The sequence below is a fragment of the Podarcis liolepis genome, assembly GCF_965112155.1.
Source record: "Podarcis liolepis genome assembly, chromosome: 3".
Classification (NCBI taxonomy): domain Eukaryota; kingdom Metazoa; phylum Chordata; class Lepidosauria; order Squamata; family Lacertidae; genus Podarcis; species Podarcis liolepis.
In genome coordinates, this window is record NC_139557.1 from 118,918,581 (window position 1) to 118,941,062 (window position 22,482).

Consider the following 22,482-nt stretch of genomic DNA (forward strand, 5'->3'; position numbering starts at 1 on the left):
TCAGACTTTTGAACCGCATTGCACTCGCAAGGATGGGGGTCTGTTTGGTATGAACTAGGCCAGCTTTTGAGCAACTGGGCCTTTCATACCACAGTTCCAATTATGATGGCTGAGCCCAATTGGAACTGTGGTCCAAGACATCGTAAAGGTAAAGGGACCCCTGACCATTAGGTCCAGTTGTGGCCAACTCTGGGGTTGCGGCGCTCCTCTCGCTTTATTGGCCGAGGGAGCCGGCGTACAGCTTCCGGGTCATGTGGCCAGTGTGACTAAGCCACTTCTGGTGAACCAGAGCAGTGCACGGAAACGCCGTTTACCTTCCCGCTGGAGCGGTACCTATTTATCTACTTGCACTTTGGCGTGCTTTCAAACTGCTAGGTTGGCAGGAGCAGGGACCGAGCAACGGGAGCTCACCCCATCGCGGGGATTTGAACCGACGACCTTCTGATCCGCAAGCCCTAGGCTCTGTGGTTTAACCCACAGCGCCACCCGCATCCAATACATCTTAGAGGGGCCCCAAATTCATCAAAGGCCAAGCAATCTGATCAGAGTCATAGAATCTTAGTAGGAAGGGGGCCTGAGGGTCATCTAGTCCAACCCCCTGCAATGCAGGAATTTCTGCTAAAGCATCCCTGACAGATGGCCACCCAACTTCCGCTCTGTCTGAAAGTTCTTCCTCTTGTGTAGGTCTATTGGCAATTGCAGTGAAGAGACTCAATCTCCTGGCTGCTTTTAGGTTTTGACTTCTGTTTCTGAACCACAATCTGTTTATTCCTTTCCAACTATGCTCATTAAGCAATGACCACTTCAGCCTTTATGCTGTATTATGCAGCACCACAATCTTTGATCAGTGCAAGATTCCAGGGTTCCAGGTGTTTACAGAGGGTTTTGCTTCCTGGGAAGGAGGGACCGCAGACTGGCATCTTTAGGATGCAGTATATTGTTTATTCACATTTGACATAGGTAACTTCCTTTCTCGTTCGAATAATCCATACTTAGAGGTCATAAATAATAGTCCTTGCCTTGCTAATTCAGCAATGGGGTTGCTTTTTAAATTATTTTTTATTAAATATTTTCTGGGGTTACAAAAGAACACGATTGTGTCTATTTTCAGATTGCAAAGTCTACAGATCAGTTATATTTGATGTGAGGCTTTTGATGTCATATACAGGGACGCGGGTGGCGCTGTGGTATAAACCACTGAGCCTCTTGGGATTGCAGATCAGAAGGTCGGCAGTTCAAATCCCCCTGACGGAGTGAGGTCCCTTTGCTCTGTCCCAGCTCCTGCCAATCTAGCAGTTCGAAAGCACACCAGTGCAAGTAGATGAATAGGTACCACTGTGGTAGGAAGGTAAACGACGTTTCCGTGTGCTCTGGCTTCCATCATGGTGTCCCGTTGCACCAGTAGTGGTTTAGTCCTGCTGGCCACATAACCCAAAGAACTAGCTGTGGACAAATGCTGGCTCCCTCGGCCTGAAAGCGAGACGAGCGCTGCAACCCCATATAACCGTCCAGGGGTTCTTTATCTTTACCTTATACAGTATAAGGTTTGGGGAGAAGGGGTGGGTGGAAATCATCTATTATTTTAACTCTTGCTGGATCCAGGAATTAGAAGGCTCTCTGGCACCATGCAGCCCAACAGACACAAAGACACAAACACTCTCAACACTAGGTCAAATAGTCCAAAGCCCCTGCCACAGGAAGGTTGGTCTTCCACCAAAGGTCTTTTAGTAATCATTGTGGCTCCTTGCTGCGTGCTTCAAATGCACAAAGCAAAGCAGTCTCTCTCCTCTTTAAAGACAAGCTGTCATTTCCCCTTTTTTAGTCTCTGTGTTGTGGATGCTAACACAACCACAACTCATGCCCAAGAGAGGAGCCCATAGGAGGCTTGTGGGGCAAACATGGGAATTTGCTTTTATGTACAGTGAGAGCAATTTGGTCCATCTGGCGAAGTGTTGCACACACGGGCTTTCTACGTGAAGTAGATGCTTTATCACTGCTTAAGAGGTAGGGTTAGGAAGCTGGAAATAGGTGGGGTTTTTTTGTTTTTAGCAAAGATCTATACCACCTGTGGGATTACTAGATGGGTGAGTGTGAACAGCATCTCCCCAGCACTGCAACATTTTGTTGCAGGTGCAGCTTAGCTTGGATATGATACAAATGGAGGTGCCCTGTTGGAAAAGTTCAGTGTTTGCCTGATTCAGCAGTCTTCACGCAGACAAGACAGTCAACAAACTCTTTACTCCGAAGGTTAAATTTCTTGGCCTGCCCCTGCCCTTCCTGGGAGATATAATTCAAGGCCTGAGCTGCAAGAAGTTCAAAGGGCAACCGCCCCCCCTGATGTCATCAAGTGACCGGTTCTTGCAAGATCTATGTAACACAGCAACCTTTTTTTCCCCTTATGAAATGCTTGAGTTCTACACTATTCCAGAATATAGAATATTTGGCAAACTAATCAGAGCTCTCTCAAGCGAAGCTGCAGCCGTCCCAAGTTTTGTCAAAAACCAAAGATCAAGGGGATCCACATTTTGCAGAAACTTAAGGTCTCGAAAAGCAGCCAAGGGAGTTTGACAAACTGAATTTTTCTTTTGGAAAGTTGCTCCAGTGGGTCCCCCCTCCCCCTGCCAATGCAAAACACATGCACACAAACACCGCCATTAAGCATAAAATGGATCAGAGCCAGGATAGATATGGTTCAGAGTACTGAAAGAGGGCTTCCTCTAGAGTAGGCCTGGGACACCTGGGACTGGCCAAGGCTGCTGGCTTACAAGCCTCAAGTGGCCATGTTGGCAGGGGCAGATAGGAGCTGGGAGTCTGCAGCTAGGCCACAGGTTTGCCAGGTCTACTCTGGAACAGCCTTTCCTAGCCCGATGCGTCCCAGATGTTGTGAACTGCAACATCATGAGCGCCAGCCAGGGCAGCTGCAATCCGAAACATCTGGCACGGACCAGGCTAGGGAAGGCTGCTCTAGAGGAAATGGGCCAGGAAGTGAAGATGCAAAGCAGAAGTGCTCAAACTGTGGTTGTGGAATAGCCAAGACTATCTATACTCTCTGCTGCTTTTTTAAAAAAATAAAATAAATTGAGGCTGTTTTGACCAGATGTACTGAACAGAAAGGGGCGGGGGTGGTGCTGTGGGTTAAACCACAGAGCCTAGGACTTGCCGATCAGAAGGTCGGCGGGCGTTGCTTGGTCCCTGCTCCTGCCCCCCCTAGCAGTTCGAAAGCATGTCAAAGTGCAAGTAGATAAATAGGTACCACTCCGGCCGGAAGGTAAATGGCATTTCCGTGCGCTGCTGTGGTTTGCCAGAAGCGGCTTAGTCATGCTGGCCACATGACCCGGAAGCCGTACACCGGCTCCCTCGGCCAATAAAGCGAAATGAGCGCCGCAACCCCAGAGTAGGCCACGAGTGGACCTAACGGTCAGGGGTCCCTTTACCTTTACTGAACATAAAAACAGCCCCTTGCCTAGGAACGATGATGCATTCTACTGATTGTCCCCAAGTTATTTTTATTAAAGGGCCCATCTCAGCAGCCTGGCCTCAGACCTTTTTGAGAACACACACAATAGATGTTCTTCTCCAAATAAGGGAGATTGAGAAAGACTGGTCTAAAGCATTCTCTAACTTGGTCTCTCAGATGTTGTTGGACTACCGCTCCCATCATCCACGACTGCTGCCTCTGCTGGCTATGGATCATGGGAGTTGTAGTCCAACAACGCCTGGGAACCTCGAGCATCTTAGAACAAAGCCAGTCACAGGATTGAAAGCGAGTGAGCCTGCTTCTCAAATGCTGACCCTCAAACTTGGGCATCCCCAAACTCGGCCCTCCAGATGTTTTGGGACTACATTTCCTATCATTCCTGACCACTGGTCCTGTTAGCTAGGGATGATGGGAGTTGTAGTCCAGAAACAGCTGGAGGGCCAAGTTTGGGGATGCCTGTTCAAACTCATAGGCTTTTGCACCAACCAGAAGCAAAGAAATTGCCTGTCAGTTGTGTGCATTTTGCAATCCACGTTCCACATCAAAGAATCCCGTAAAAACAGAATCCCTCTGTGAAAACAAGGATGCCACCCACAATGTGTGTTTTGTTACTACCACAAAATTCCTTAGCTTAGCTTTACAATATAGAAATCTACCGTATTTTTCGCCCCATAAGACGCACCGGCCCATAAGACGCACCTAGATTTTAGGGGGGGAAATAAAGGGAAAAAAATTTATTTCCCCCCCCCAGGTGCGCTGCGCTAATCCAGAAGCTTGGGGCAAGCTGAGGTCAGCGCGCCCCAAGCTTCTGCGTGCCGGCAAGCAGTCCGCTGCCGCCCCAAGCCTCCCGCACCCGGCAGGAGGTCCCGCTGGGTGCGCAAGGCTTGGGGCGGCAGCGGACTGCTTGCGCGCACCTAGAAGCTTGGGGCAAGCTGAGCTCAGCCCGCCCCAAGCTTCTAGGTGCGCGCAAGCAGTCCGCTGCCGCCCCAAGCCTCCCGCACCCGGCAGGAGGTCCCGCCGGGTGCGCGAGACTTGCAGACACTCGCCCGAAGCAGGGGGAGCCCTCCAGAGGGCTCCCCGTGCTTCGGGCGACAGGCTGCCGCCCCAAGCCTCGCGCACCCGGTGGGACCTCCTGCCGGGCGCGCGAGGCTTGCAGGCATTCGCCCCATAAGACGCACCCCGATTTCCCCTTCATTTTTGGAGGGGAAAAAGTGCGTCTTATGGGGCGAAAAATACGGTAACCTTTAAGGTTTGCCAGAGGGGCCTGTGGTGGGAGAAACGTGTCAAAGGTCTGCTGCTGCTGCTGCTTATTATTATTATTATTGTTATTATTATTAATTCAATTGATACACCGCCCTAAACCCAGAGGTCTCAGGGCGGTTCACAAGCAAGACCACAACATATAAAATCAAACCAAAAACAATAACCCAATAACACCCTTCCAGAAAAGAACCACATTCTAAAAGGCTGTTGGATGTCAGTAAGATCAACCGAAGGCCTGCTTAAAAAGGAACATTTTTGCCTGGCACCTAAAGGTGTACAATTAAGGCGCCAGACGAACTTCCCTGGGGAGTGCATTCCATAGACGGGGAGTCACTGCAGAGAAGGCCTGTTCTAAAACGAGCCGGGGTAAATCCTTGGTAAATATTAGAACTTGCTGTGATTTCTAAATAAGCCCGACTCAAGATAACCACATCATGGACTCTTGTGTTGCTTTGGTTGCTGAATTTTAAAAACTTGAATAAAAACAGAAGAAAAAGAGAGCAGGAGGCTTCATCGCAGTAATTTTTTTCTTTCCCTTTTTACTGTCAAAATTCACAAGCGACAAAGAGGCACCTTCAAACACTCTAGTTAAAAAACACTCTATGTCAAAAACACACAAAAAGACGCAGATCCAAATGGGTCTGCAGGAAAAAAATGGAAGGAAAAATATATTAAGACAGACTCCAATGACAGACTTGCCTGTAACCAGTTCCTCCAAAAGAGGAAGGAAAAAATTAGAGGTCTGGAAACTGCAATTTGTTAGACGCTTCAAAGCTAGCAAGTAATTGCTTTCTAGGTGAAATCTTCTGGCTCCAACTTTAGCTTGCAAGGTTCCAAGCCCTTCTCCAACAGTCCTGGGGCATCTATGAGTTCTCCCATTCCCAAGGGGCAAGGAAATAATAACAGCAGCATATTCCATCCCGCAGCGAAGGGCGTGGCATCCTGGGAAATCTGCTCTCAGTTCTCGCCTGTATGGACGTATTCCTCCGCGGCTTTCGACACGGTGCTCAGGTACTGCCAGCTCAACGCAGCTAAGAGCATCACGCAGGACAGGTAGATGGGAGAGTAATGGGTCCGGGAGACCAGGGCGCCGCTGGGTAGGCTAACGGATCGGACAGAGGCAATGATCTGCTGTATCTTGCTAGAGGAAGGATCTGTACTTGGGATCTTCTGATGGATCTGCAGGAGAGAAGAACCAGCTTTCACTAAGGCAGCATTCGTCCAAACAGCTCTGCTGTTATTTATTGTTTAATAACAGCAACACACCAGAAGCCATGTGGTCATGTGGCCAGCATGACTAAGCTGCTTCTGGCGAACCAGAGCAGTGCACGGAAACACCGTTTACCTCCCCGCCGGAGTGGTACCTAATTATCTACATGCATTTTGACGTGCTTTCGAACTGCTAGGTTGGCAGGAGCAGGGACCGAGCAACGGGAGCTCACCCCTTCATGGGGAATCGAACCACCAACCTTCTGATCGGCAAGCCCTAGGCTCTCTGGTTTAGAGCACAGTGCCGCCTGAAGCAAAGTAAAAAGGTAAAGGGACCCCTGACCATTAGGTCCAGTCACAAACGACTCTGGGATTGCGACGCTCATCTCGCTTTATTGGCTGAGGGAGCCGGCGTACAGCTTCCGGGTCATGTGGCCAGCATGACTAAGCCGCTTCTGGCGAACCAGAGCAGCACAAGGAAACATCATTTACCTTCCCACCAGAGTGGTACCTATTTATCTACTTGCACTTTGACGTGCTTTCGAACTGCTAGGTTGGCAGGAGCGGGGACCGAGCAACGGGAGCTCACCCCTTCGTAGGGAATCGAACCACTGACCTTCTGATCAGCAAGTCCTAGGCTCTGTGGTTTAGACCACAGCGCCACCCGCGTCCCAGAAGCAAAGTAGCCTTGTCTTATTACAGTAACAAACTAGTAGCAAATTCACCTCAAAACAAATAAAGCAGGTGTGGCGATCACACAGGGCCCCTGGACATTTGACGGTCTACTGACCCTGTGCCACCACTGTGTTTGCTTTCTTCGCTGCCACCAACCCGTTTCTCCTCACGGGTACATTGGTTGGTATTTGGTATTTGGTATCATTAACAAATAATCAAGTTTATTTTATAGGCATGAACAAGCTTATGGTTTCAGTTAGTTTTTCTTGGCAGTTTCTTAATCTTAGTTCCTTAACTGTCCTATTCGTTCCTAACAACTTCAAACTGATTATCCCAACTAACTATCTGACTCCACCTAACACTTCCTCTCATTCTTTCACCACACAACTCGACCAACCCACAGACTTACAGTGGTGCCCCGCAAGACGAATGCCTCGCAAGACAGAAAACTCGCTAGACGAAAGAGTTTTCCGTTTTGGAGGTGCTTCGCAAAACGAATCTCCTATGAGCTTGCTTCGCAAGACGAAAATATCTTGCGAGTTCCTGCGGGGGTTTTTTCCCTCCCCCCCCCTTTTTCTAAGCAGCTAAGCCGCTTATCAGCTGATCCGATAAGCTGATAAGCCACTAAAAGCCACTAAAAGCCGCTAATAGCGCTAATCCTCTAATCCGTCAATGGGCTTGCTTCACAAGACGAAAAAACCGCTAGACGAAGAGAATCACGGAACGGATTCTTTTCGTCTTGCGAGGCACCACTGTATATCCTCCCTCTTCCTTTTTCAACTCTCAACTAACTTCCACACAACACCCACTCTCACTCTAACTCCTCCTATCAGTTTCCACTGGCCTATCACATCACACTCATTTTAACCCTCTCCTTATGACCCACCTAGGAGGCAAACGCCACAGCAGGCAGCCCCCAAATTAGTCTGCCCTTAATTTCCAGCCCCACCAGTAGGTCAACTGAGGTTTGCCAATCTCAAGTTTTTAACCACACTATGCAACTTTTAGAAGACTTTGTTTGCCCTGTTGATGTTCATTTACGTTGGGTTCGGTTTTGTAACTTACCTTGAAATGTTGCTGTATTTTATTCTGTATGTTGGCGTAAGACGCTTTTGAGTATGGTTCTACCATGGAAAAGAGGCACAGAAATAAAACCTACGGCGATCATGAACTCACCTCTTCCACATACTGGTACATGATGGCTTTAACAGCCTGCATGTTTGTTGCGTCCATCATCAGAGTGACAGCTTGTCCCTTCCGAATCTTCACCACTCCCCGGAAGACTTGCTGGTTGTTGTAGCAGGCAGCCAACGTGGCGATGGCCATCACCTGGGGACCAGGAGTGGAGGGGGGAGAAGAAGAGAAGTCACCAAAACAACCCTGCTTCATTCTGGGCTATCAAAGGTCATTAGATACATGTTCTCTTGCCTGCTCCCAAAAATATCACTGGTTTGCTCCTTTCTATATAAAGTGGTACCTCGGGTTACAGACGCTTCAGGTTACACGTTTTCGGGTTGCGCACCGCGCCAAACCCAGAAGTACCAGAACGGGTTACTTCCAGGTTTCAGTGGTTTGCACATGTGCAGAAGCGCCGAATCGTAACCCACGAGTGCGCAGACACGGCACTGTGGGTTGTGAACACTGCAGGTTGTGAATGTGCCCCCCGCACAGATCACGTTCACAACCCGAGGTTCCACTGTATAGGGTGCCTACATTCCGCATGGACTGGTTGCACGGCAACATGTGCAAATGGCTTTAGATACCTATTAGGTCCATAAATTATCATATAGCATATTACAGGTGGGTAGCCGTGTTGGTCTGCCCTAGTCAAAAAATTTTTTAAAAAAAATCCTTCCAGTAGCAACTTAGAGACCAACTAAGTTTTTATTGGTATTAACTTCTGGTGAACCAGAGCAGTGCACGGAAACGCCGTTTACCTTCCCGCCAGAGCGGTACCTATTTATCTACTTGCACTTTGATATGCTTTCAAACTGCTAGGTTGGCAGGAGCAATAAAAACTTAGTTGGTCTCCAACGTGCTACTGGAAGGAATTTTTTTTGGTTTTGTTTTGACATATAGCATATATTCAACACAAAAAACAGCGGCAATTTATTGTTGACAAAGGACGGGTGGATATATAAAGGGCCCCATTACCTTCAGTAGCTTAGGGCCTCATCAAACCTGAATCCAGCCCTGTTAACAGGAGATGAAGGGAAACAGAAGAGCACCTCCAAAGACAGCTTTGCAAGCCACGCGCCCCTACCCACCTGCGGAATAGCGCAGAAGTTGAAGACGCTCTGGTTCTTCAGGCGGGACAAATACGTCAAGACGTCAGGGACGTGGTGCAAGGCGTTGGTGATGAGCTCATTCATGCACTGAACGGCCTTGTCGATGTTCTCCGGCTTGGTCAGGTCAGACAGCTTCTTCGCGTACTTGCTCCAAACCTGGGAGACACCGAGAAGCTATCAGAGTCATACAACTGGAAGGGATCCCCAACGGTCATCTAGTCTGACCCCCGTTGATGCAGGATGTGAACTGAGAGTGGCTATGCAGCCCTGCCCTGAGAATTTCCTCTTCCCACTAGTTCTTTGCTTACGTATTTAAGCTTGTGTGGTGTCTGTCTGTTCGTTTGCAACTTTCATTTTATTCCAGTTTTGTTAAATGATTGGTTTTTATCCAACTCGATACATTTTGTCCCCATTTATTATATATTTATTTCGTAAAATCCACACACCACTTTCTTTGTTTTGTTTTTAAAAAGCAAACCTCAAAGGGGTTTACAAAGAGAACAAAGCAATACAATTATTGGTAAAAACAAAACAAACAAAAAATCTAGCCGAAAGAAACTATTTTAAACGTTGCAGGTGGTGGGGAATTAAATAAATTTGGCAATAAACTAGAAGCAGATCAAAATACCCAGCAACAGCCTACATATCTAGTTCCTCGTGGGGAGGAGGCTTATTGTATATATATTTATTACTTTTATTTACTTATTAAATTTCTGTACTGCCCGTCACCCAAAGACAGCCCTGCTTAGGGAAGTTTTTAATGACTGATTTATTATTATTATTTTTAGATATGTTTTAAACTGCCTAGAGTGGCTGGGAAAACCCAGCCAGATGGGTGGGGTATGAAATTATTATAATTATTATTTATTATTTTATAAAAACCACAAAATATATACCATAGTATCATAGCCCTTTTTTAGGGAAGTTTTTAATATTTGATGTTGTTGCTTTTTTATTACTGATATTGGTGTTCTGTTGGGAACCACCCAGAGTGGCTGGGGAAACCCAGCCAGATGGGCAGGGTATAAATAAATTATATATCATCATCATCATCATCATCATCAAATAAAGACAATACCCTGCCACACACATAATAGTTTAAAAGGCCATAGGTTGTTTAATTAGGCAAAGGCCTGGGAGAAGAGGAATGTTTTTGCCTGGCATCTAAAGATATGCCAGACGAGTCTCTCCACAAGTGGGGAGCCACCGCGGAAAAGGCCCATTTCTCGTGTTCCATCAAAACAGGTGGTCTCCATCCCCTGGACCAAATGTCGCAGCTTTCCCTCTCTTCTCTCTTGTCGCCCCTTGCTTTACCTCTTTGGGCCAAAACTCCCGGCCTTCGAGCTCATCCTCCAAGTAGTCCCGGATGATGTTGACTTTCTGCAGGAAAACCCCCAGGGAGTTGGCCAGCTCCGTGTCCTGCCCAACGATGGGGTCTTCCAGCTTCGACGCAGAAAAGAGCTGGGACAGGCCAATGCCCACCAGGCCAGCGACGTAATGGCAATACTAGAGAGAGGTTTTTCAATCAATCAATCAATCAATCAATCAATCCTAGCTATAGCATGGTGTTTTTGTTTTTGTTTTGTTTAATCTACTTATTAAAAGAGCTGCAGCACTTGAGGCTTTCCATCTCCCTCCTTTGTCTGGCACACGGTAAGGGAGGGTTTGCATAAGCACAAACATGACTGCCAGTTTTCCACATCAATGGAAAAAAGCATTACGGCGTAAATCTCAAAAGAATTTCTTATTGTTTTGCTTTTGCTATTTATTTTGCGTTTTTGTTTTTGAGGCCTTTTCAGTTCATTTGTTTTTGCGACTGTGTGGAACGCAGTTCAGCTACTTGTGTGATTGTGCGACTGACTTCAGGTGTCTTTTAAAAATAGGATAGCTGCATATTTCCTTGACATCCGATGGGAGGGCGTTCCACAGTGCGGGCGCCACCACCGAGAAGGCCCTCTGCCTGGTTCCCTGTAACCTCACTTCTCGCAATGAGGGAACCGCAAGCAGCAATTGGAACAGGACAACGCAATAAAGAATAAGAAACACCCCGAGGAGCAAGGGGCGCACAATTTTGCCCGCCAACTGCTAAACCTATGAAGGACATCCCACACTGAAAGTTGGATCCATTTCGGCACATTTCCTGAACACACAGGTTTCAGCCCCAAGTAGATTCCCTGGGGACCCCTTCCCAAGTCTACTCACCTGGTCCCACTCCTTCTCAGAATCCACCTTCTTCTCCAAAAACTCAGCCATCCCCAGACCCATCTTGTGGCAGATGTCAGCAATCACATCTCGGTATATCTTTGCCAGGTTGCGGAACTCCAAGGAGATCTAAGGCGATAACCACAAGTGACAGGAGGAAACGAAATGAGCCAGTTCAAAACAAGGGTAAGGATGAAGTTTCTGCATTTAAGGGAAACGGACCTATACACCTCTTTCTAGGGCCAAAGTGTAACCCATTTGATAGTAGGCACAGGTCTACTCAGAAGTCAAGTCCCACCCAGTTCAGTGGAGCTTGCTCCCGGGAAAGCGGTTATGGGATTGCAGACAAAGAGCCCAGGAATTATAGCAACTTGAAGGCAGGGGTGGAGAACCTACAGTATTGGACTACAACTCCCATCATCTCTCATCACTCACTAGGACTGATGGGAACTGGAGTCTGTAATATCTAGAGGGCCACAGTCTCCCTCACCACTTGGTTCAGGAGCAGATTATTGTCCAGCCGCAACTTTAAGGATGCATTTGATGTCATAACTTTCCCAAGACACCAATTGTCGAATCTTGCCTTCGCACTAATAGGGAACCAGCAGCTTTGCCTCTGACATTGCTCACAAATTCTAAGAAACCCAAAATGTCAGTGTGGTTTTGAAACCAGTGGTTAAAATCAGGTCAGTTGTGAAAGATCCAGCTCGCCATCTTGATGGGACCCAACTAGAAGAATAGCAAACCAAGCGGATGGACTATGCCGAAATGGCAAAGTTGACCGGAAAACTCTGGAATCAAGAAGATAAAAACTTTACAAAAGAATGGGGGAAATTTATAAGCTATTTAAAAAGATACTGTAAGCAGATGGAAACACTGGAAGGATTTTGATTTCACTTGTAGTGCAACAATCACCATGGAAAATATGGACTGATATAATAGAGTATGGAAGAAGATGCAGTTTTAATTGATTAGAATGGGACTCCAGGGAGGGGGGAGGGGGAAGTCCTGAGATTCCGGGGAATCTCTGTATATGGTTATGTTTTTGAATATTTAAAATAATTTTGTATTGTAAAATCAAATAAAAATGATTTAAAAAAAACAAAACAGAACAAAATTTGCACATCTCAAAATGGCACCCAACTGCATCCAAACACAGACGGAAACCTGCTCTTCATTCTCAGGAAATTTAGTTATATCTCAAGAGGCATCCAAATACTTAGCGATCAGGCGAGCAACTTCCCAGAACGTGCAGTAGTTAGACCAGTCTAAGATCTGTGTTTATCTCTTGAAGACTGAAGCATCCTTGGAGGCACTTAACTGACTTTGGGGGCCACACTGTTGTTTTTCTCCCCCCCCCAAAAAAAAGTGCTGCTAAACCTCCTTGAGAAGAGATGGCTCAGAAAGAGACCACCATAAAACCAACTTCCTATCTGCTGCCAGCAAGCACCCAATTTGCAGATACCAAGAGCTATAGCAAACTGACAATGTCAGGATTTGCACAGCCAACTTAAAATGACCGCACAAACGAAGGACTGACTGGCCAAATTGCTCACCGTCGGGAAGTCTTCCAAAACTTGCTTGTCCTTCTCATTACTGTCCATGTATTTCCAGTCCGGCTGATACAGGTAGGAGTGGAAGTTGTGGAGCATGGGGACCTTGGTTTCCAGGTTGATCGTCATGTCGTCCTCGATCGTGTCCAGGGCTCGGAGCACCAGGTAGAAGATGCACACGGCATGGCTGAGGACGAGGAGGAAAGAGGTCTGAGCTGAAGGACTCTCCTAGCACAGGGGGTGGAACACCCACCTTGCAAGCAGCTGGCTTCCCACGTTCGAACCCTGGCATCTCCAGAAAAGTCTGGGAAAGTCCTGCTTGAGAGCTAATAGAATTATAAAATTGGAAGTGACCCTAAGGGTCATCTAGTCCAACCCCCTGCTGGCAGTCAGTGTGGGCAGAACTGAGTTGGATGGAACGATGGTCTGACTCAGTAAAGGGCAGCTTCCTATGTCTCCATAGGCCCTAAAGAGACAGGATATTATTTAGGGCTGCCTCTGAGACTGTTTTAGGGACGCGGGTGGTGCTGTGGGTTAAACCACAGAGCCTAGGACTTGCCGATCAGAAGGTCGGCGGTTTGAATCCCCACTGCCAACCTAGCAGTTCGAAAGCACGTCCAAGTGCAAGTAGATAAATAGGTACCGCTCCAGCGGGAAGGTAAACGGCATTTCCATGCGCTGCTCTGGTTCGCCAGAAGCAGCTTAGTCATGCTGGCCACATGACACGCCGGCTCCCTCGGCCAATAAAGCGAGATGAGCACCACAATCCCAGAGTCGGCCACGACTGGACCTAATGGTCAGGGGTCCCTTTACCTTTACCTGAGACTGTTTGGTAGCCATCTATCCACCCACAACACAGAATACTCTACTCTGACCGGCAGCAGCTCTCTCCTGCCACCTGGCCCTTTCTACCTGGAGATGCTGGGGATGGAACCTGGCTTCTTCTGCACACAAAGCAGGTGCCTGGACCACAGAGCGAGGTCCCTTCTCCCCAAATCATGTGCTACCAAGAGGTTACTCCCCACAAACCAGGCCTTAGATTGGCCTATGAAATTATGGGAATGCAAGGAGGAGAGAGAGAGAACATTGTGTTTGGCAACTTCAGCCAGCGTGAAAGCTCTGTGGATCATTCGTTTCTATTAGGAGGGATTGCAGCACACAGCTGCAAATAAAGGAACCGAGTATTGGCTCCAGATTAGCCTCCCGGTGCAACTCAAGAGTGCCAGCACCAACCTTGCAGAACCTAAGGAGAGCTGCATCAGCCCAGGGGCCCATCTAGTCTGGGCATCCTGTCCCCTACGGGAAAGCCAAGAGGCCATCATGGCTGCAGCATACTAATAATAATAATAATAATTTTTATACCCCGCCCTCCCCGGCCAAAGCCGGGCTCAGGGCGGCTAACAACAGTAAAAATTACAGTAAAAACATAATGGGGGGGGGGACCAATTTAAAATACAGGTTAAAATGCAAATTAAAATGCAGCCTCATTTTAAAAGTAGCCCATAGATCAAAACCATAAGGGGAGGGAAACATAAGGGTCAGAGTGAGTCCAAACCAAAGGCCAGGCGGAACAGCTCTGTCTTGCAGGCCCTGCGGAAAGATGTCAAGTCCCGCAGGGCCCTAGTCTCTTGTGACAGACCGTCCCACCAAGTCAGGGCCAGTACTGAAAAGGCCCTGGCCCTAGTTGAGACCAATCTAACCATCTTGTGACTTGGGACCTCCAAAATATTGTCATTTGTGGACCTTGAGGTCCTCCGCGGGGCATACCAGGTAGGTATGTCCCATAGGTATGTGGGTCCTAGGCCCACCCATGCCACCCATTTGCAGTTTCCACAACTGGAATTCTGCAGCAGACAGCCTCTGACTGTGGAGGCAGCGCACAGGAATGGCTGATATCTGGGTTTCAATATCATAATCTATAACCAGCTAAACATCATAATATACCGATATATCACCATGTCTGAAATAAGGATGTAGCTATGTAGAGGCATTGGCTAGCTTCACGGTTTTTCCTGTATTGTGACTTTTGCCAAGACCTGCTCTTGTGATTTGCTGCCCCTGAGAGATATGAGCCAGCAGAGTTAACAGAGGCTGCAGGAACCGAGAGAAACATTGGATAGCTTCATGGTTTTTCCCACATGGTGATTTTTGCACGCACACATCTTGATTCACAATACAGTGGTACCTTGGTTCTTGAGCTTAATCCGTTCTGGGAGTCCGTTCGACTCTGGAAACCGTTGGAAAACAAAGGTGTGGCTTCCAATTGGTTGCAGGAGCTTCCTGCCCTCAAATGAAAGCTGCGTCGGACGTTCAGTTTCCAAAAAACACTTGCAAACCAGAACAGTTACTTCCAGGTTTGCAGCGTTCGGGAGTCGATTTGTACGGGAGGCAAGCCGTTCAAGTACCAAGGTACCACTGTATATTGCCAGGTCAATAACTGATATCACAATATGGACTTCAAACTGGTTTTGGACAATATATTTTTATCTTATTTAACTTTCCAAAATTCAGTCCAGTTCTTTGCTATTACGATTACAGATCAGCCCCATTTTCCTGGATGAAACACTTCATTTTTATATATTTAACTGCGCCAGCTCGTTAAATGGGCAGCAAGACTGGGTCACCCTCTGCAGTCTGGCTGAAGCAATTTGCAGAAAACCTCCCCCACGCAGACACACACACTCCGCTATGTGTAGGGAACGGAGTCATTGTCTGCACTTAGCCTTTCATTCTTTCTCTGAGGCGGCTGAATTAAAGTTAATTGCTCTGGAGCAAACCCACGTGTACCCATAAAACAGGGCGGAGGAGGAGGCCCGTTTGCGGTGATGCAAAGGGCAGCTCAGAGAATATCTTGAACTTGCAACAGGTGTGTGCTGTGCCAGAGCAGACTGCGAAAAACACAGGCCCAGAGCAAGTAACAGCAAACGTTCAGAATTCAAATAGACAAAATGCAGAGCATGTCAGGGAATTCCAAGAGGTCCAAAGCCAACGATTTAACAGAATCAATTCAATATTTACAGCAACAAAAAAGCAATCTAGATTTCAGTAGGGGCTAGACTGCATGCTGCTGGCTCCCATATCCTTACTCCAGAGGAGACTGGCATTGCACCAGCAAAAGGCAATTGTGAAAGCAGAATGCTGGACTAGGTGAGCCGCTGGCTTATTGAGCAAGCTGTTCTTACGGTCTTAAGAAAGGTTGATGCTGGAAGTTTGAGAATTGCACCAGGAGGCTAAGCCAGATGCAATTCCTTCCTGGAATTGTGTTTTCACAGCCTCCTAATAAATGGACCTCGGATATTTTAAAGTCGGTGGAAGCTGCCAAACCACGATGTTCTCTTGATTTCACAGGCCAACCCAAAACCTTGTTTGTGGGAGGAGCTGTCTGGTCAGCAAGCACAGTGCATGCTCTGGGACCTCCCTCCATGCTAAGGACACTGCTGTTTGGCATGCAGAAGGACCCAGGCGCAACACCCACCATCTCCTGGGGAGAGCCATTGCCGGTCAGAGCGGACAGCCCTGGGCAGTCAACGGAGAAAACAGCCCAATCAGGCAGAGGCTGCCTTACACAGAACCAGAGAGCTGGAAGGAACCCCTAAGGGTGATCTAGTCCAACCCCCTGCAATGACAAAACCTCTACTTAAAAATTTAATAAATAATAATAAATAAAAACCTCTGTCCGTTCTATATATTTCCAAGGGTCCCTGGATTTACACAAACAGTCCCGGGTTTCTGATTTGATCCCAAAATGTCCCCGTTTTCCTTAGCATGTCCCTATTTTCATTGGAGAAATGTTAGAGGGTATGGAGTTAGCCAACCCCTAAGCCATCTGAAGGCAGCACTGTATAGGGAAGTTTAAGGCTTTATTACGCTTTTATATATGTTGGAAGCTGCCAAGAGTGGCTGGGGTACATCATCATAATAATCTGGGCGGCTTCAAACAAAATATTAAAATACAGTAATGCATCAAACTTTAAAAGCTTCCCTAAACAGGGCTGCCTTCAGATGTCTTCTAAAAGTCTGGTAGTTGTTCCACAGGGCGGATGCCACTATTGAGAAGGCCCTCTGCCTGGTTCCCTGTAACTTGGCTTCTCGCAGTGAGGAAACCGCCAGAAGGCCCTTGGTGCTGGACCTCAGTGTCTGGGCAGAATGATGGGGGTAGAGACGCTCCTTCGTATACAGTGGTACCTTGGGTTAAGTACTTAATTCATTCCGTTCTTAACCTGAAGCAGTTCTTAACCTGAAGCACCACTTTAACTAATGGGGCCTCCTGCTGCTGCCATGCCGCTGGAGCACGATTTCTGTTCTCATCCTGAAGCAAAGTTCTTAACCTGAAGCACTATTTCTGGGTTAGCCGAGTCTGTAACCTGAAGCGTATGTAACCTGAGGTACCACTGTATACTGGACCGAGGCCGTTTAGGGCTTTAAAGGTCAGCACCAACACTTTGAATTGTGCTCATCAGAGAAATGTTGGAGGGTGCAGTATTACACGACAGCCTTTCTGAACCTTGCGCCTCCGGAAGAGTTTGGGACTCTCTCAGCTCCCCAGCCAGCATGTTCAGCACCTGGGGGCTGATGGGAGTTGTAGTCTAGCAAGAGGTCGCCAGATTGAAGGAAAACCATTCCAAGCTTTGCAGCGCTGCAACTTCCAGGCTCCAGCCCGCAGGCGGTGCCAAGCGGAGCACAGGAGCAAAGCTTCTTTTTTGGCGATCACTCGGAACGCACTGCCTGGTACAGGACTTCGATTCGGATTTCACTCCTCCCCCAGGGGGAGGGGGGAAAAAACCACTTGCAACCAAAACAAAACCCGTGCGCGCGCACGGTTAACCCTTTCCTTGCCAGACCAACGCAGTTAACCCCTTCCATCCTTAGCCACCGTGCAAGCTTGCACGCCCCTCGCTCCCTGCGCCCCGCACCCGCCCGGGGAACTCACCGCAGCTCCCCGTCGAGGGCTTGGATGACGGCGGCGAAGCTCCGGCTGGTCTGGTTCAAGTACTGGTAGCAGCGGCGGAGGCTGTCGCTGAGCGAGTCCTGCAACAAGAGCACAGAGGGCGGCGGCGCGCTCAGGAAACGGGTCCCACGGGAAGCCAGCGGCGGCGGAGCCTGGGGCTGCTGGAGGCGGTGCGGGCCGGACGCCGAGCGCACCCGGCCCCCGGCCCAGCAGCAGCTGCTGCAGCCGCCGCCGCCCGGCCCCGATCCTCCTACTGCTCCTCCAGCACGGGGCGGGGAAAGGGCCAAAGTACGCTTGAAAAGGGAGGTTGCGGCTTTGGAGGGGCCGCTGGCCATGGAGAGGGAACGAGGGGCGCGCCCGGGCGCCCGGCTCAGCGGGCCAGCAACGCGGCCCCCGCCTGGCCCCGTGCCATGGGCGCGGGGGAAAGGATCCGGGGCGCGCGCAGCCAGAGGGGAAGCGGACACACCCACCGCCCCTTCCCTCGGCGGGGAGGGAAGGCAGCCGAGGCCGGCCCGCCTCCTTCCCTCCCCGGGCGCCGCGCCTGGCCCACTTAACCAACCCGGAGCGCTCCCTGCAGGCGCTTTGCAAAAGCGCCCTGGACGAAACAAACTCCAGCTTTTCATTTCCTCTTTCTCCCCTCTTCATTCAAGGGGAAAGAGATCCCCCACCCCATGCCACGAAAGCGCAGTGGGATCCACCGCGCGATCCTAGGCGCTTTTAAATTGCCATCTCATTTCTCGCCGCGTTCGAATCTCCCACCTTTCCCCAACAGCCGGAGGTTCCTCTCCTGCTCCCGGCGTTATCCTTGCAACCAACAACCCTACGAGGTGGGTCAGGCTCCGAGTGGCGGGAGAGTGCGTGCGGATCTCACGCGGCCGGGGTCCGAGTCCAACGCCTTAACCACTAAACAGCACTTGGCTTTACCGTTTGCGCGTCTTGGAGCGCACGGAGACTCCTGCTTAACCGAACGGCACGGCTTTTATTATTTCGACTGTTACTTGCTAAATTTCTATACTGCCCTTCCTCTTAGGATCAGGGGGCAGTTTTCAATATAAAAAAATCATAAAAAGACATATCAAACGATTTTCTCCCCCCACACGCAAGAAGAAAATTGCATCAAGCGCTCCAAAACCGCAGTTCCAGCATAGTGCGATTTGGCCCGAGATCCTGCTGGAGATATTTGGTGGAGGGAAAGGGCTTTTCGCTTTAAGGAAGAGAAAGGAAGAGGAAGGAAGAAAATGGAATAAAACCATTTGTCCAGAGGATAGGCAAGTTGACTGCACATATAAAGTCATAATAAAGAAATATAATTGATACCTTTCATAAAATCTGACAGGTAGCAATTCATAATTAAGGTGCAAGAGTGCTTTGTCATGGTCCGATTTAAGACCTGTCTGGCACTGTAATTTCACAATATAGCATTTTATTTGATTGCTATAAATTAATATTTTTTCCAATTATTTCTTGTCTGTCTTTGTTCCTACCTCACCTGCTCCAAATCCTGCATGACTGACATTAGATTGTGGACGTTTGGAAACAGTATGAATCCATTGTCTCTGGCTAAACGGCTGCAATTAATAGACTAAAAATGTGTATTAAATATGTCTGAAAATACTTTACAGATTTCAGAGTCTCTCCAGCCCCCCCCCCCGCCCTTCTGAAACCATGATTTCTTCTCTCACTTCCTTGACAAGATAGAAGTATGAAGCAGGAAAAAACAGAACGGGAAAAGAGAATAAGACATACACCCCATACAACAGCTCCTCATCTCCATCTTTTTCTCTTTTTCGAGGAGAGTCACAACCAATCCAATAAAAAAGCATGCCAAGCAGATGTTTTCGCCACTGAGTTACAGGCCCTTCCCAAACGATGTTTTGGCAGCACCGCTAAATAGAACTTCCATGTCCAGAGGCAGGCTATCACTTAATATGCCAGTTGCTGGAGGGCGGGGAAAACATTGTGGGAATGCAATTTCCTTAATGGCTTGATGGTGGGCTTCCTGGAAGTGTCTGTCTGGCCGCTATGAGGTCTTTTGGCCCTATGAGGTCCTTTGGCCGCTGGGAGCAACAAGATACAGTGGTGCCCCGCAAGACGAATGCCTCACAAGACGAAAAACCCGCTAGACGAAAGGGTTTTCCGTTTTTCGATGCACTTCGCAAGATGAATTTCCCTATGAGCTTGCTTCGCAAGACGAAAACGTCTTGCGAGTCTTGCGATTTTTTTCGCTCCCCCCCCTTTTTCTAAGCCACTAATAGCCTTTTAGCCGCTAAGCCTTTAATAGCCCCTAAACCGCTAATAGCGCTAAGCCGCTAAGCCGCTAATAGGGTTGCTTCGCAAGACGAAAAAACCGCTAGATGAAGAGACTCAAGGAACGGATTATTTTCATCTTGCGAGGCACCACTGTACTGAACCATCAGAGACTGGCAGTGCTCTCCAGAGTTTCAGATGGGAACATTTCCAGTCCTGCTTAAGAGACAGTGAGCATCGACCCTGGGACACTTCAGGCACTGTAACCACCGAGCTAAGGGCCTTCCTAGCCAGCAAAATTAAAAACCAGGGAACAAGCAAATTAAAAACCAGGGAACAAGACAGCCCATTCTTTCCACACCCATTCAACACAGTGCACTGTCGCTCACTCACCTGGTCCATCTTGGGCATCACCGTCTTGTAGCCTCCCATCTTAAACCTCACCAGGTTGTAGAGCTCTTCTGGGTGGCCCAGCCATTTCTTGAACAGCTCCATCAGCTTCCAGTCTCACCTGCCAATTTGTGGGTGTCCAGAGCGATAAGATTTAATGAGGACCTGCCCTGCCCAGCCTTCTCCCTAAATCCCTCTTTTTTTCTCCACCCTGTGGAATCAGCAATTTCCTTTTCTCTTTTAATTTTTCTTTCCTCTCCCACTACCAATTTCTTATTCCTCCTCCTCCTCCACCTGGCTTCATTCCCCTACTCTAGCCTTCCCCTCACTTTTTACTTTCCTTTTTACCCACTCTTCTTCTCACCCACCTGTCTCCTGACTTAATTCACCCCTTCTAGATCCCAACCCACCCTTAGCCTCCCTCTCCCTGGTTTCTAGTTCATTTGATGTCCTCCCATTCCCATTCCCTCCCTACCTATGATCCTGCTGTGTTCCCCTTTCCCACCTGCCTTAGTTCGCACCTTCTATATTCCTGCTTTACCTTACCTGGAGGTTTCCAGTCCCTATGAGATCTTTCCCTCCCCTTGCTCTACCTACCTATATACCAACCTAGGACACCGCTCTGTACCCCCCCCCATCTTTACCCTCCTTGGAGGTTTCTAATCCCTATTACGTCTTCCCTTCCCATCTCTCCCTGCGATCCTGTAATTTTCCTCTTTCCCACCCACCCCGTCCCCCTGGCTTAATTCACTCCTTCTCTGTCCCCCTACCCTTACCCTCCCTGGAGGCTTTCTAGTCCCTATGAGGTCTCCCCACTCCCCTTCCCCCACCTACCTACCTGCGACCCCGCTGTTTCCCTCCTGCCCCACCCCACCCTGCCCCCCACCTTATTTCGCCCACCCTTACCGTCTCCGTGGGAGAGTTTCTAGTCCCTATGAGGTCTTCCCTCCCCATGCCGACCTACCTGCCTACCTATCTACCTGCCTACCTGTGACCCTGCCGTTTCCCTCCTGCCTCCACCCCGCCCCCTGCCTTATTTTGCCCCATCTGTCTCCCCCTGCCCACCCTTACCGGCTCCTTGGGAGGGCTTCTAGTCCCTATGAAGTCTTCCTTCCCCATACCTACCTGCCTACCTACCTACCTGTGCCCTGCCGTTTCCCTCCTTCCCCCCACCTTATTTTGCCCCATCTGCACCCCCCTGCCCACCCTTACCGTCTCCTTGTGAGGGTTTCTAGTCCCTATGAGGGCTTCCCTCCCCATACCGACTTACCTACCTACCTACCTACCTGTGACCCTGCCGTTTCCCTCCTTCCCCCCACCTTATTTTGCCCCATCTGCACCCCCTGCCCACCCTTACCGTCTCCTTGTGAGGGTTTCTAGTCCCTATGAGGGCTTCCCTCCCCCTACCTACTTACTTACCTACCTACTACCTGCGACCCCGCTGTTTCCCTCCTGCCCCCCCACTCCGCCCCCCGCCTTATTTCGCCCACCCTTACCATCTCCTTGAGAGGATTTTTAGTCCCTATGAGGTCTTCCCTCCCTCCCCCCACCTACCTACGTACCTACCTACCTGTGACCCCGCCCCGCCCCTTGCCGTATTTTGCCCCACCTGTCTCCCCCCGCCCACCCTTACCGTCTCCTCGGGAGGCTTTCTAGTCCCTATGAGGTCTTCCCTCCCCATACCTACCTACCTACCTATCTGTGACCCCGCTGTTTCCCTCCTCCCCACGTCTTATTTTGCCCCATTTGCACCCCCCCTGCCCACTCTTACCGTCTCCTTGGAAGGGTTTCTAGTCCCTATGAGTCCCTGGCGGCTCCTCTTCCTCCCTCCCCGCCCGTACAGCCTCCTCTGCCGAGATGCCCGGACAACCCCGAAGAAAGCGCATCGCCATCCTCCCTCCTCCGCCCCCCTCCCCTCCTGTGCCCTCAACGGCCGTCCCCTAGCAGCAGCCAATCAGCGGGCGCCGCACCTGGCTCGGAGGGCCGATAGGCCGCCCGGTGGCCGCGCGGCGCTGGCGCCAGGGCCGCGTCGCCCAATGAGGCCGTCGCGGGGGCTGGCGTGACGGCCGCTCGGCGCCTCCGGATTGGCTCGGAGGCGGCATGGGTGAAGATGGGGCGGGGCGGGGCTTCGCAAGCAGCCGGGTTTCTTAAAGGGGCCGCGCGCGTGCCCGCTCGCTCTTGCGCCGCCGCTTCTTCCTCGTTCCATCATCCTTGCAAAGGTTGCGTGTG

At 49.4% G+C, this 22,482-nt stretch overlaps 1 protein-coding gene across 3 annotated transcripts; it reads right to left on the reverse strand.

Annotated features, from left to right (window-relative positions):
- Positions 1-5,183: 5,183 nt before the first annotated feature.
- FDFT1 (farnesyl-diphosphate farnesyltransferase 1) lies at positions 5,184-22,264 on the reverse strand. Of its 3 annotated transcripts, XR_014523553.1 has the most exons (10): positions 22,025-22,181; positions 20,257-20,374; positions 17,599-17,696; positions 12,672-12,855; positions 11,116-11,244; positions 10,228-10,419; positions 8,893-9,069; positions 7,379-7,954; positions 6,251-7,029; positions 5,184-6,038 (listed from the first exon to the last, which is right to left on the reverse strand). XR_014523553.1 is itself a non-coding variant. In XM_083494480.1 (9 exons), exons 2-9 carry the CDS (start codon positions 20,356-20,358, stop codon positions 5,699-5,701), a joined length of 1,257 nt encoding a protein of 418 aa, XP_083350606.1. In that variant the 5' UTR covers positions 20,359-20,374; positions 22,025-22,264; the 3' UTR covers positions 5,184-5,698. The 3 variants fall into 3 exon arrangements, 2 of the variants coding, with proteins under 2 accessions (XP_083350606.1, XP_083350605.1); XM_083494480.1 differs by lacking the exon at positions 6,251-7,029 and having other exon boundaries at positions 5,184-5,920; positions 7,802-7,954; positions 22,025-22,264; XM_083494479.1 differs by lacking the exons at positions 6,251-7,029; positions 20,257-20,374; positions 22,025-22,181 and having other exon boundaries at positions 5,184-5,920; positions 7,802-7,954; positions 17,599-18,037.
- Positions 22,265-22,482: the final 218 nt, after the last annotated feature.